Raw genomic sequence first — 14,814 nt, 5'->3', positions numbered from 1 at the left:
ATAATGATGATAATTAAAATATCTGTTACCGAACGCTTACTATGTGGCAGGTACCAAGCTAAATGTCTTATGTCTTATTAATTTAAATTAATTTTTGCTATCCATAGTCATTTCTTTTTTGTAGTCATTCATTCCTTCATGTAACAATTATTTGGGGGCACTTACTCTGGGCTAGTTCTGCCTACTAAATCCATCATAAAAATGGACTTACGTTCCCTGAACCAGTAATTCCTAATTTCTTTAGCATTACTGTCATCTTTGAGATGCTGATGAAAGCTACAGCGTCTGTCCCTAGATAAACACTCCTAATGTTTCCTTGCGGGATCACAGAGCACCTTCCTGAAGCTCCAGGAGGTCTGGGGACCCCAGACCAGTTTAAGATTCTCTGTTCAGGAGCAATGGTGTGGGAACACACAAAGGCAAGAGCAGGAGGTGGGGGGGGGTGCAGAGCCAGCACACCGTAATCTTTGGCAGGCCAGTTTCGGGGAGGAAAGTACCAGTTAGGGGAGTTCCTGTTGTGGTGAAGCGGAAATGAATCCCACTAGTATCCATGAGGATGTGAGTTCGATCCCTGGCTTCGCTCAGTGGGTTGAGGATCCGGCGTTGCCATGAGCTGTGGTGTAGGTCGCAGATGTGGCTCGGATCTGGCTTTGCTATGGCTGTGGCGGAGGCCGGCAGCTACAGCTCTGATTTGACCCCTAGCCTGGGAACCTCCACATGCTGTGGGCATGACCCTAAAAAGTGGAAAAAAAAAAAAAAAGAAAAAGAAAAAGAAAGAAAGTATTGGTTAAGTGCAGACATTGCTGCCAGGATGCTGGGGTCCCTTGTTGAATAGCAATGGTGCTATCAGGGCCATACCCTCCCATTCCCAGCATTCCTCTCCCCATCCTTCGAGGACTGGACAGCCTAAGTGTCTCTCCATTTCAACTCCAGCACTCACAAGGTCAAATGCAATTGGCCAGGACCCCAAGCCTTCTGCCCAGGTGGCTGGGGCGCCTCTCCCATAGCCTGGGTGTGGGGCTTGACAATGAATCCTTGTCTCCTTCTTTCTTTGCCACTTCCCCCCCTCCGCCCTTTGCCTGTGGAAGTTTCCATGGCAGTGGTCAAGCAGGCTACTAGGAAGCCTGAGAAGCCCCCAGACATTCACTCTCAAGATTGATCAGTGCTTCTATTTGGCCAACAACAGGCAACAACCCCCACCTCCCCAGTCTGTTTGGGTTCTCTAAGAAGCAGTTACTGAGATGGAGTTAGGAAAAAAAAAGACATTTATTGGGGGTTGATACCTGTGTAAGATAAAGAGGAAGGAGACAGGGGTGGGCAGGGAAGTCTCCAGGCGCATATCCGACACTGGTGAGAGGAAAGAAGGACAGAGCAGAGTTAGGCAGGCCTGTGATGTGGATCTGAATGTCTTGGCCAATTCAGGGAAGAGCTAAGGAGCAAGGATGGCCCATTAGAGAAGTTCTGCCAAGGCCTGAAATGGGCCAGGCTTTAGTATCCTCAATGTGTCAGTCATTGGCTAGCAGATGCCTCGGAAGAGAATGGCCTCAGCTCAAATATTGCAGCAGATCTTGCAGGCACTGCAGCTGGAGGCCATCAGTTCTTTTTTTTTTTTTTTTTTTGGCCATGCCCGAGGCTTGTGGAAGATCCCAGGCTAGGGATTGAACCCACGCCACAGCAGTTGACAACACCAGATCCTTAGATTCTTAACCTGCTGAGCCACCAGGGAACTTGGTAAATTTCTTTCTTTCTTTCTTTTCTTTTCTTTTCTTTTCTTTTCTTTCTTTCTTTCTTTCCTTCCTTCCTCCCTTCCTTCTTCTTCTTTTTCTTTCTTTCTCCTTTCTTTCTTTCTTTCTTTCTTTCTTTCTTTCTTTTTTTCTTTCTTTCTTTCTTTCTTCCTTCCTTCCTTCCTTCCTTCCTTCCTTCCTTCCTTCCTTCTTTCTTCTTTCTTTCTTATCTTTTTAGGGCCGTACCCACGGCATATGGAAGTTCCCACACTAGGTGTCGAATCAGAGCTGCAGCTGCTGGCCTACACCACGGCCACAGCAACACCGGATCCTTAACCCACTGAGCGAGGCCAGGGATCAAACCTGCATCCTCGTGGATACTAGTTGGGGTCTTAACTCGCTGAGCCACAACGGGAACTCCGAAGTGCCTGTAATTCTGATATCATGATAGTTAAGAATAATAAATGCCTGATTTTGAATACTGCTGCTGCCCCTGAATGGCCTTGGACTAGTGACTCTCCCAGCCCCAGTGTCCTCATTTGCAAAATGGTCATGACAGTAATACCTATCTCATAAGGCTATTGTGAGGTCAAATGAGATAACAATGCATGGGAGGTGCCTAGCCTAGCCGGGCACATATAAGTGCTCAATGACAGTCAGTTATGTTATGACTGTGTGCCAGACACAGTACAGTTGTATCTAACTTGGGCTTCACGATAAGCTTGCAATGTAAGTATCATTCTCTCCCTTTTATAGGTGAGGACGTGGAGGCTCTGGTAGGGGATTAATAATGCGTTGAAGGATCACATAGCTAGCAATTGGCAAGTCTGTAATTCACCTCCAGGTCTCTTTGACTCTGGAATCTGGACCTATTAGCTCACACCAAACTACCTTCTAGAGTTGTCTTTGGCTGCTGCCAAAGAAAGGGGCTCTGCAGGCTCATAAGCAGCATGGGACAGAAACAGGGTTTGGGAGGGTTCTCAGCCTGCTAGCAACTAGGTGAGAAAGTAGTAGTGGAATGAAAGCCACTTAGCACAGTGAATGGAAGTCAAAAGAATATATAATATATATTCATATATATATATTCCTATATAATCACACACATATATATATGATCAGTAAGATAGTTGAGTGGTTATATGCTGGGCTAATTTATATTCCACGATAAATGATATATATGGATTCACTTTCTGCAACTCCAATCAAACCTCTCCCATCTCTCACAACACAAAATATATGTCCGAAGAGGCAAGATGAGTAAGCCATTGTTTTGAGTTATGGTATTGTTCCAGCTGCTTCCAAACAAAATACAACAACCCCAAGAGACAAAAGCCAAGCATCTCCATGCTGAGTTGATGAGTTAACAAACTTAACTTGAAAGCGGAGTGCGGGGCCTGAGGGAATGACCTTGGAGAAGGAAGTTTGGATGGGATGGGAAGGGGAGTTTGAGGGGACGGCAGGGTAGGGCCAGAGCCTGCAATTCTGGGGACCTTGGGAAGCATGACAATGTGTGGCCCCAGAAGGTTGGGAGCAAGGGGCGCATGGAAGAGTGAGGCTCCCCCTGCCTCATTACTAGTTTTGCCACTGGTCTCCCAAAGATTTGTAAGCATATATATTTTAGCTGCAGTTCTCACTCTAAGATGCAAGGGCTTCCTTAACCACCATGCCTTCCCTTTCGGAGTGATGATGAATGTCCTGTCCAAGGGAGGCTAAAGATTCTGGTTTCTCTCCCCCAATTTGTCCCCTTTTATGTCCAGTTGTTTGGAAGGCAAAATTTCTCCAATGGCCCCTCTGCTTCCCCCCAACTAATTGCTCCTCTGGTCCCTTCCCCCAAGCTTGCTTTTTTTCCACCGGCAACATCCAGAGCCAATGAATTGTTATCTCTGAGACTGGAGCCAGACCGCTGGGAATCCTGGGTACCACTGATGGACAGATGAGCTTATTAGAAAAATCATTCCCAAAGACTCAGAGATGACACAAAAGGGTCGAGGGCAACAGAGAGCAGGTTGGCCACCGCAGGCAGCTCAGGGCTCCAAGGCGGGCCACAGCACCTGCATTTGGTAAGGGTTGCGGACTCCTCTTGCTGATTTCCTGCCTTTGAGTAAGAAAACTGGAATCAAGAGTGTTCCAGTCCGTTTTTTCCCTTTTACAGACTTCTCAAAAACACATTTGTGGGGAGTTCCCATTGCAGTGCAGAGGAAACGAATTCTAGTATCCACGAGGATGCCGGTTTGATCCCTGGCCTTGCTCAGTGGGTTGGGGATCTGGCATTGTCCTGAGCTGTGGTGTAGGTGGCAGATGTGGCTGGGATCTTGCGTTGCTGTGGCTCTGGCGTAGGCTGGCAACTGCAGCTCTGATTTGATCCCTAGCCTTGGGAACTTCCATATGCCTCAGGTGCAACCCTAAAAAGAAAAAAAAATTTGCTGATGCTAGCCTTGCTTTTCTTTAAGGCTTTAAGGCCCTGAATCTCCTTTTACAGTTAAAAAAAAAAATCTTTGTCCATGTCAATCTAATCTTAGTCTTTTGGTGGAGCTGGATGTCTTGCAAAGGCAGTGGCAATGTTTAGAATGTGTGTCTGGTTGTAGACAGCAGTCTGATTGATTGATTTTAACCTAAAAGAAAGAGAACTTGGGGAGAGGGAGAAGCCAATTACCAAGCCCCAAAATTGAACCATTGTATTTGTGCAGCACTTAGAACATTTCAAAATATGTTCACATTTGTTGTCTTATTTGATCCTTACAACCACCTCGTGGGCCAGGTTGGGCAAATCTCCATTCAAAAGCAGAAGACTGAGGCCCAGACTACGTGACTCGCCTAAAGTCACAAAGCAACATCAGGGACCCCGATGGCCTTAGAATATAGATCTCCATTGGGTCGGGTACCAGGATTTACACCTTAGAGACCACCATAGCCTTTGTTAAGCCAAGGGGATTGAATGCAGATATTCGGGGTGGCCAAGGAAGGAGGAAAAGGGAAAAACACATGAAATCGACTCAAAATAGGCTGAAATACAGCTTAGGTGGTATCAAATCATGTTCAAAAATGGTTCTGTTGGAGGTGTTCCTGTTGTGGCACAGTGGAAACGGATCCGACTAGGAACCATGAGGTTGCAGGTTCGATCCCTGGCCTTGCTCGGTAAGTTAAGGATCTGGCATTGCCGTGAGCTGTGGTGGAGGTCGCAAACACGGCGCGGATCCTGCATTGCTGTGGCTGTGGCGTAGGCCGGCAGCTACAGCTCCGATTTGACCCCTAGCCTGGGAACCTCCATATGCTGCAGGTACAGCCTTAAAAAAAGATGGTTCTACTGGAATGCTTCAGTTTTCTGCTTGGACATCTGAAGTAGGGCAGCCTCCTCCCTGTTTCAACTCCTTTTCACTGCCACACATCCTCTTCCCAGATTCTGCCTAAAGCCTAGCCTAAACAGCTGCTTTCGAAGCTTTGAACTTTGGGCACAAGATAAGGAATTCGAGGAAAACAGGGCTGCCCTTCATGGCCCCCCACAAATAGGACATGCGTGAGAGGAAGTTTTGGATCATTTCTAAGCCGGGATGATATCACTGACATGACATTTTTAGAAGCTGACCCTAGCCACCCCCCAGCTAGAAACTGATGGCGAAAATATTATGCTTCCTCTATTTTCAGGTCTTCCAAACTGCTGGTACAATCTATTGAGAAGTTGTGAAAGTCACTTCAGCAGGCTAGGATCAGCATTTTAAAAAGTTCAAGCGAAATAGAAAATGCCAGAAACACACTGCAAGTAGTTAGCATGACTTTTACTTGGACATATCATCTTTATTATTAAAGTATATATGTATATATTATGTGTACATATGTGTTTTTTTTTTTTTTTTTGCTTTTTAAGGCCTCACCCGCGGCACATGGAAGTTCCCAGGCTAGGGGTCCAATCAGAGCTATAGCTGCCGGCCTACACCACAGCCACAGCAACGCCAGATCCAAGACACGTCTGCGACCTACACCACACCTCATGGCAATGCTGGATTCTTAACCCAATGAGTGAGGCCAGGGATCGAGTCTGAAACCTCATGGTTCCCAGTCAGATTCATTTCCGCTGTGCCATATATGCATTTGTGTACTGAGTTGTGACATTTCACACTACTTACTGTGGGTTACAGCGAAACTTTGAAAGCCACTGGTCTAGAGGGTGCATACTTCAATCTCAGATGTACTCTCTATCCTCAGAGTCTCCATCTGACACATTATTTCAATATTCTACAGTTCCCTACCTCTCAGTACTTCTCTAGGAAGCAAGACTGACATACATGGCCCACTGATAGTCACTCAACATTCGTTTGTATTGAAAGATGCATTTGACAAAGGGCAAATATTTATTAATACAGCAAAGTTTGGTAGCAAGTATTTTGATGAAATATTTCTATTGTGCAGAGACAGCTGTTAAATAAAAAAGCCAATGATGCCCTGCCACTTCCCCGTAAACATGTGTGATTATGTTAAAGCACATCCACAATTATGCTTTCTACTATTAAATAAAATTATAATAAATATCAGCAAATGAAGTCCCTTCTACCAAATTTCCTGCATCACCAATTTCAGGCAAGTCAATCCAGCAATATTCCAGACTATAATAATTCCTGCTAGCTTCTTGGCTTTTATTTATTTTTTTACAGCCACACCTGCAGCATATGGAAGTTTCTGGCCTAGGGGTTGAATCAGAACTGCATCTGGGGCCCACACCATAGCCATGGCAGCACCGCATCAGAGCCGCATCTTTGACCTACACTGCAGCTTGTGGCAGCGCCAGCCCCTTATCCCACTGAGTGAGGCCAGGGATCAAACCTGCATCCTCAGAGACAAGGTCGAGTGCTTAATTAACCTGCTGAGCCACAACAGCTTCTTGGTTTTTATTTGACTTCTTGCTCCTTTTCCAAACACTGCACTTACCCTTTATCCTTATTGGGAGTATCTTTTTAGTCATACCACATATTACTCGGTAATATCCAAAAACTAGGAAAGCGCTATGATTCCAATTCACCAAGGTACTTACATGCTTACGAGCTAATCATGAAATGCAAATAACTTGGTGACAGTTTGAGTCATGAGTCATTAGCCTCTTAAGCTCACCCTCTTTTACTTCCACTAATGCCTATACATTTATACCTAAATAGCTTCCTAACCATTTTTATTTAGGTGAAATTCATTATTTCATCAATCTAAGATGCCATTGATTCTAAGACACATCAGTATTTTATGTACCCCTGAGAAAAGAAAGGTTGATTAAAGTATGCTTAAAAAGTGTCAATTTATGATATGCCAATTTCAGGGACAGTCAACTGTGGAAAATGTGTGCCTCTTTGAAGAGGTGAAATATCTTGATTTCAAGGGGTGTTGCCTCTTCTCACTCCTCTTCAAGTGCCTATGGATATATTTTTAATGTAGAATTAGTTAATGGGGCCATTTTTTTTGTCTGGAAATGAGCTGTCTTTTGGTTCCATTTTGGCTAGTTTTTCAAGGTTAAAACTTCCAACATCTCACCAGAAACTTCACTGCTACTTCAAACAGGTGATCTCAGGAATGTGAATATTTAGTAGGAAAAGAGAACAAGGGAGGCCATAGAAAAGACCCAAGTCCAAGTTGTCAACCATTGTTTTCAACATTCTAAATTTTAAAAAAATTTTGAAAACCTATATTGTAAAAATAGACAAACTATCTGTGCTGGAGCCTTAAAAATCAAAAGACCTTAAACCAAACTTGAGAAAACTTGTTACAAGGCAACTTTTATTTTATTTTTTCAAGTTACAAAAATAGGTGCTTGTCAAAAATAGTCTAGTCCATATAAGAGTAGTTCCAGCCATTTAAAAGTTACACAGAATTTGGAAAAAGCAATTCATATACAAGTCTTAAGACATTCAATTCATGAAGAGTATACAACCACTTAATTCAGTTATTGCTTAGTTATATGCAGCTTTTACTTGAGACTGTTCTCCTTAAGGGAAAGGGTGGTATTTGGGTGATCTGATTGTTACTGCTAATGCTGTGGTCTTAAAAAGCCAATCCAAATTCAGAATAAGCTCACTTTGAATAAAATATAATATGAAAATTTTAGTCAGTACTACAAGAAAGTGTGGTCCAAATTTCAGTTCCATCCTCTTCGCCTACTTCATTCTATTTTGTTAATATATCAGAAATGTAATGTATAGTTTGAGACGAGTAAATTACTGATTTTCAAATTAAGTGGACAGAAACATTGCATTGCAACATAGAAACAAAGCTGGCACATCTAATGTAAAAACATGAAAACAATACATTCCAAAATGGAAAAACGGTGAACATTTAAACACCAAGGCTGGATTTCTTTCTCTTTAGATGCTGAGACATAAAATGGATCAGTTGGTTCTTTTGAAGTGTATGGGCTTATGAAGCTCTGCTGTGCTCTATTTGCTCTAAAAAGACAAAGTGTTGGCCACACAATAGGAGCATGTTTTATAAAAGATCTATTTGCTCAATGCCTTACAGAGGAACAAATCGTAAGATAAAATAATTGTAACTTTAAGTAGTAAAAAGATTGTGCAGTTGACAGTGTAAACACAGGGAACAAATCACTCACTTTGGGGGTGGGTAATGCAGAAGGGACTTTTGGCCTGAAGTTAACTTGGAAGACTTAGAAGTTAAGGGTCCCAAAGAGAGCGATGGCTTTGTTTCCAACTTTCCTGTCAGACCCTGCTACTGGGTCAGGCTTATTGCTGACATCTTACCCCCCATTAAGTTCGTGAAGAAACTGAGACATATACTGGTGATGAGTGTGAAGTGAACTGGAAAAACCTTTAAAAAGAATTCTTAGAACCAAAGTGCCATTCACGACCATTTGGCAAAGATACGTATTACCTTGAGGACTTAAATCCTAAAATTAGGCTACATTTTTAGGAGGTAGAAAAACAAGTAGCAAAAGTGTACCATTTGGCCATCCCTCCTTACTCGTGGCTAACTTGCCTCGCTTACATTTCTCACTCCTCATCCTCCCATTAAAGCTATTAGTCCTACTACCATCCACTACCTAAAGTGACAGACCTGGAGCTGCCAAGAAAAAGCTTTTTTTTTTTAACAAGGTTTGCTTTTAAGCCACTGAGGGTACCCAACACCCAGGTATCCATCAAGGACATTTTTCTATCTCTCTAGTAGATTCATTCACTTCCTAAGAAAACATGCCAACATGAAAAACCCACATTACTTAACATCAAGCCTACTGACCATGTCTACATGTGAGTCTAGTATGTCAGAGTAGTTCTGTAAACCTAAATTAGTCATGTCTTTGTTGAACTGATTTGAAAAAGCTATATATTAAAACTACCTTACCAGTGTTTACCGAAAACAGGTATGCGCTGTTCTATAAAATTAACCTAATAATAACAACAAAAAACTCCACTTCCTCCCAGAGTTAACACTGTGCTGCTATCCCACAGAGTACTATAAAAGGGTTTCATTTTTGCGATATGCTGGGCTCACAGTGAGTATGCTAGCACGGAGATCGTGGGTTTAACGTTACTATCAGAATGTCATTAGTGAAAGGTATATAAGGCATGTAGAAAACTAGCATTAAAGCTCTTAAGGGCAATGATCCAAACTGGCAGCTGCTAGAAAAGGTGCTGCTAGGTAGAAAAAATAGTAACGAAATTTTGTTTCAGCACGAACTAATGCGTAGTGCTTCCACAATGAAACGCATTAATTCCCATACATTTCTGTTGCTGGAACTAATGGACCAAAAGAGAATGGACTTTTCCCCCCTCTAACTACTAGCCCAGTCTTGAAAACGGAAGCAGTCACTTGCAATCTTCCACACGGTGTTGTTAGGAGTCGACTGGGCAGTCAGCAGGAAGTTCTGGTTGAAGTAGTGCTGCTTGTTTCCATCAAACTTCACAGTTCCACTGGTCACAACAAGAACTGTCGTCTGGGCCTGAGTAGCCTGCTCTGGATCCACACAAAAAAGAGAAGAGGCTGAATTCTCTCTCTAAACAAGCAGGTTTTCAGGCTTAAACCAAAGTGCCTACACTTTAACACTAAAACAAGTTTTATAGCCTTTTTTTACTTTCAGTATAATCTTGAGCATGCATTTCCCAATGCTAGAAAACTAAAAAATCATTTCCAAGATATTATTTTCAGTCCAGAAAGATTGGGGGGGTCCTTTAAAGTTTCCAAATAAACAGCTTCTATCTGGTATAGGGCCCTTTGGTTCCTATATTTCATAATATTTCATTGGGTTTCTAATATAGCTTTGTCATATTTTGCTTCTTCGAGTATGGTTCTTCATAAAGGAAAATAAAGCATCTTAAAACTACTACTTAAAGCGCTTAGGACTCCACCTAGAGGTTAGTCTTATAAGCTGCATCAATTGACCTTAAATCATATTCTGTCTTGCCAAATCCTTTCACATAGTGGACTAAATTTCTGTGAAATTTTAATAGGTTATATTATATGGTAATAAAATACATTCCTCAGAGATATGACATAATTTTTCTTTAGAGACATTTCAAGGCACTGAAAGCAAGTATTTATTTAGGGAAAATAGATGGTTGTTCCTCTCCATCAACAAAAATCACATTAAGGCTGAGTTTGTCGTATGACTTATAATAAGCCATTAATCACTCCATCCCACCAAAACCTACTAGGGGACCTCTGGAATAAGATACATCTAAAGGAAGACGGAAAGTTTGATTTGACAGCTGAATTCTTCATATTTAACTTGCTCGAAAAAGTATTTCTACCACTGAGAGCCGCTAGCTGATTTTGGTGTTAAAACTCAGTGTTCACTAAAAGAAAACCAAGGAGCTAACTTGAAAGACCATGATCTTACCATGAACTGGCTGGCAATCTAGCATGTTGACCTGGAACTCACTAGAAGGCAACATCTCAAAAAAATTAGTCAGGGCTTCCAGCCCTGTAACAACATTTCCATTCCATATTAAAGTGGCTTTGTCCAGATACAGCCTGGTTAGTGCCTAGAAAGAAAGAAAAAAATGGGAAAAAAGGAAAAGATTTTTGTTTCTGCGTAAGCATTTTATAGGGCTGGATCGAGAGGTTACAGGTGGTTTCTAAACATTTTTATAGTTCTTCCTCCATCTCTACTTCCCTTGCCCCTCCCACCGGAAGACAGTAATGTTGGCCTTAAATAGCTATGATCCTATTCTCAATAAACTAGGCAGCTAGCTAAACACTTTTTTCACATTTCACTTTAGCCACAACGAGAAAACTATCAAACCAGAAAGTTTTTTTTTTTTAAGTTTTGCTTTTGGATTACAATGAATTAAATGATCACAAGTTTCAATCCCATGCAGCCCCAAATCAGTTTCAACCTCCTTTTTCTAATTCTGTGCATTAACAAAGGCCCTACCTTTATACTTCAATCCTCGTGTTTAGATACACGAGTCATTTAATGTTTGAACCAGTGAATGCTGTATGTGTTAGGAAGAATTAGGTTCCTTTTACCACTACTGAAATAGCATGTTTACTTCAAAAGAATCAAAAATACTTGCTAAAGCAGAGTCTTTCATAAGTAAGTTCTTTAACTTCAAACAAGGCAGAATTCAACAGTTAACTCTTTAGTCACGGGAGTCAGTCACAGGAATTTAGTGTATCACAGGACACATTATTTGCTGAGCTCTAAAAATTTAACTTAAAGGCCCAACACTTATCTGGATTCTAGAAATGAACTATGTTGCTTTCTTTTTTCTTTTTTTTTTTTTTTTGCTACTTTGGCTTTGAAAGCACCAAGGCACAATAAATGTCCATTGTCCTATCTCTTGCCCCATCCCATGTCATCAAACATCAGTTATCACGAACTTTTTTAATCTGTCTTAAAAAATAAGTTTTTAGAGATAGTAACTCATGTACCTGCAGCATAGACAAAGTTATCTAAAACATAATCCTAGGCCGATAAGAGGCATAAGCAAGACTCTCCAGACCACTGAAATAGTTACTTAGAAGATATGGCTCAGGGATAAGTCACAACGAAAAAAGTTGATGAAGTGAGAACTTGCTCTGTTGAAGACTAAAAGTATCCAAACCACATGGATTCTATTTGTGAGTGCCAGCAATAGCTGTGAGCTTTAACAAAAAAATTACCTATTAATATATGAAATTGAAGGGACAAATTAGGGAACATTCCCTGTAATGGCAGACCCCTGTACTAGCACTAATACTATCTTAACCATATTGGTTAAATGATGGGGCTAAGAAAATGCAACATATTTAAGTGAACGTATGCTGCATCCCATGTTAAGTGCAATATTTAAATAATTCTCACTGTCACCCTAAAAATAGAATGAGGTTAAGAGAGGTTAGCAACTTGCCCAAGGTCACAGAGCTAGGCAAACACAAAGCTGGGATATGATTCCAGAGTCCACACTTCCATAATACCACACTAATGTACTTTTAAAGAACACAGCTGTCACTTAGGCAAGTCAGAGGAATGGCTGGCTCAAAAAAAAAAAAAAATACAGAACTGTTACTCAATAAACAATAGTTTACAACACTTACCCGTCTTCTTTTATCCATTGTCTCATAGTAAATATTGACAAATTCCTCAGCAGCTCTGCATGCCTGATCTACATAAGTTTTAAAATCCTACAAGAAAAACTTCATTAAAATGTACATTACCACTCCTCCAACCCCCTCACAAACACGAAATCACCAAGAGAAGTTGATGATTTATTTCATTTTGTAGCTCCATATATAGCCCACATTCTTCCATATAAATTTGGATATTTTAAAGATTAGGGCTCAAGTTCCCATTTTTTTTTTAATGCACTATTTTAAAGGATGTATCTTTAGGGCATATTTGTCCTTCATTAGTGAATTTCACCTTTTTCTCGGTCTAAATATAAATCTATTATCTTTGCTTGGCAACTGGCACTTTAGGCTTCCAACATTTTACAAAGCATTCACTTTAATAAAAATGATGCTGTCTGAAACTTAAAAAAAATGTGTGTGGGGGGGTGCGAACTGCCACTGGATAAGTTAGGAAGTGTTGAGTTCTCTTTTCAAGCGGTAAGTTTTTCAAAAGTTGCTGAATGGGGAAAAAAACTGAACAAGTTCAAGGAACTGCTTGAACTACTAGATACCTAGAAAACTTCCTCACAATACATAAAAATTCACCGGCGTTTGTAAAGAACTTTAAAACCGAAGAAAAGAAATGTGGTGGTATTCTCCCGCAGGAAGATTAAGTACTTTCTTCCCCAGGCATTTACCAGCCCAGCCTATTATTTGAATTAAGAACCAGTTCCGTTTCTGTCTCAGGTAATTGAAAGTTATTTAGAAAATCAAACAGCAAAGAATAGATTACAAGCCGTAAGCAACAGACCCCAACGTTCCCGCCTCCACCTAGCTCCCATCTCGGGGTCCTTTCCTGGATCGCAAAGCGACTGCACAGCCCTGGGCACGGAGGGTCAGGGGTCGAGGATGGTGGGGGACCGCAGAGAGCGGGCCCCGCCCCCGGCGCCTGGCGCGCCATGACCAGATTCGCCGCTTTACCACGTGACCAGCAGACAGCCCGCCCCAGAGCCCCGCCCCTCAGCCACCCGCGCTCAGGCACCCTGCCGCGGCCGCCGCACTCACCACGGACATAGCCATCGGGGAGCCCGAAGCACCCTGTTCCAGCAGTGGCGGCGTCACTACGTCTTCTCGTGTCCGGCTCCCACGGCTGCGTGAGGGTCAAATACTTAGAAAGAAAGCGAAACCCGCCAAACGCACAGAATTCTCTGCCCGCCCATTCTCCCCCGGAAGTAGCTCGGTCCGTTGTTAAAAGCACCCCGATGTACCAACCTTAAGTCCAAGTCTCTTCAGTTCCGACCGTACCCTCCTGTCTGCCGTATGTGCTCACTTGTTTGATATTTATTAACTTAGTTTCGAAAAAAAAATCACTTTGTTTTTGTTAAGGTACAATCTCAACAAAAGTATCCATTTCGCCAACCCGCCTAGAGACAGCATAAAAGATCTACTTAAAGCGTCCAATGGTGGGGGCTTCTTTGCTTCAGGAGGCGGGGCCAGTGCTAGCTAAAAGCCAATGTGGATTGTGAGGACACTGGCCAGATCTGTAACCAATAGGAAAAGTGGGTGGAGCTTGGGGAAAAGCGGGCAAACCTACTGCGCATGACTGGTAGACAACGGCTCAGCATTCTGGAATGTTCTGGAAGAATCGATCCACACTGCATTAAAAGCCAATGTCTCCTTACTATTCCTAAAATTATTGACTATTTGATTTGGCACTATTTCACTGGAAAAGGCTCAGTCCCTTCATTCTGGGCTGCATTTTCAAGTGTCTTGCAGACCTCAAATGAAGGTTGGTTTCTAGTAAACTAGCCATTAAACACTTTCCACAACCTACTCCCTAAAAATAGCTAAAATTTTACCGGCTGGTTATCAGGGAGGAGGGTACTTTTCTAAGCATTTTAACCCACATTCACTTAATCACTTACAATAACGATCTGAGGTAACTACTTCTGTTACATAGTTAAGACATAGAGTGATTACATAACCCCCTTACAGTCACAAACTAGTTGAGATTCAAGCTTAAGCAATTTAATTACCCCTGCAACACGCCCCAGCATCCTCCAAAACCGCTCATCTCAAAGCCCCCAACAATTTCTGGGTGGTCAAATCGATCCGGTATCGCCACAGACTTACCATGAATGGCTGGTATGTGGCTCCTCATGAAAATGGTCACTCTTTCCATGGGGTCTTTCTCTGTCTCCCTGAAACCAGTCTCTTCTGAATTTCCTCATACTTTTATCTGATTTTTCCCTCACTCTCCTTTCTTCACCTAGCTCCAACTGCAGCGAACTTCCCGCTGTACACTATGCAGCCTCCTCTGCTCCCCTCTTACTGGCGTCACTTCCGGTGGCGTCTCCCATTTAAAACCTCCCTCCCACGTGATCTCGATTGATACTTGTATGCTGACGAACCTCAAAACACATCTCCAGCCCCTCCTTCCCGCCGCTTTTCTGAGTTCCAATTCCACGTATGTAGTTTCGCTAAGTATGAAGACGTAAATACGCTACAGGTTTATCAAACTTGCAGAGTCCAAATTTAAAGGCATTATTTCCTCTGCACTTAGAATCTTTTG

General features: G+C 42.2%; 1 protein-coding gene across 3 annotated transcripts; it reads right to left on the bottom strand.

Annotated features, from left to right (window-relative positions):
- On the bottom strand, positions 7,452-14,527 carry NXT2 (nuclear transport factor 2 like export factor 2). 3 transcript variants are annotated; one of them, XM_003135314.4, is made up of 5 exons: positions 14,376-14,527; positions 13,308-13,392; positions 12,231-12,317; positions 10,549-10,693; positions 7,452-9,665 (listed from the first exon to the last, which is right to left on the bottom strand). In XM_003135314.4, exons 1-5 carry the CDS (start codon positions 14,471-14,473, stop codon positions 9,484-9,486), a joined length of 597 nt encoding a protein of 198 aa, XP_003135362.1. In that variant the 5' UTR covers positions 14,474-14,527; the 3' UTR covers positions 7,452-9,483. The 3 variants fall into 3 exon arrangements, with proteins under 3 accessions (XP_003135362.1, XP_005673882.1, XP_005673881.1); XM_005673825.3 differs by lacking the exon at positions 14,376-14,527 and adding an exon at positions 13,515-13,786; XM_005673824.2 differs by lacking the exons at positions 13,308-13,392; positions 14,376-14,527 and adding an exon at positions 13,054-13,218.

The sequence above is a fragment of the Sus scrofa genome, chromosome X (genome assembly GCF_000003025.6).
Source record: "Sus scrofa isolate TJ Tabasco breed Duroc chromosome X, Sscrofa11.1, whole genome shotgun sequence".
In the NCBI taxonomy this organism is placed as follows: Eukaryota; Metazoa; Chordata; class Mammalia; order Artiodactyla; family Suidae; genus Sus; species Sus scrofa.
Note: the sequence above shows the minus strand (reverse complement) of the source record. Positions and strands in the feature narration are given on the sequence as shown.

Bases quoted from the DNA above. Each gene is read 5' to 3' on its own strand.
- NXT2 (XM_003135314.4), bottom strand. From the start codon at position 14,473: ATGAGGAAATTCAGAAGAGACTGGTTTCAGGGAGACAGAGAAAGACCC. The intron at 12,318-13,307 runs GTGAGTGCGGCG...TTTTTCTTGTAG, and splicing joins CCCCGATGGCTATGTCCGTG to GATTTTAAAACTTATGTAGA. The intron at 10,694-12,230 runs GTAAGTGTTGTA...CTTTCTTTCTAG, and splicing joins CAATGGATAAAAGAAGACGG to GCACTAACCAGGCTGTATCT.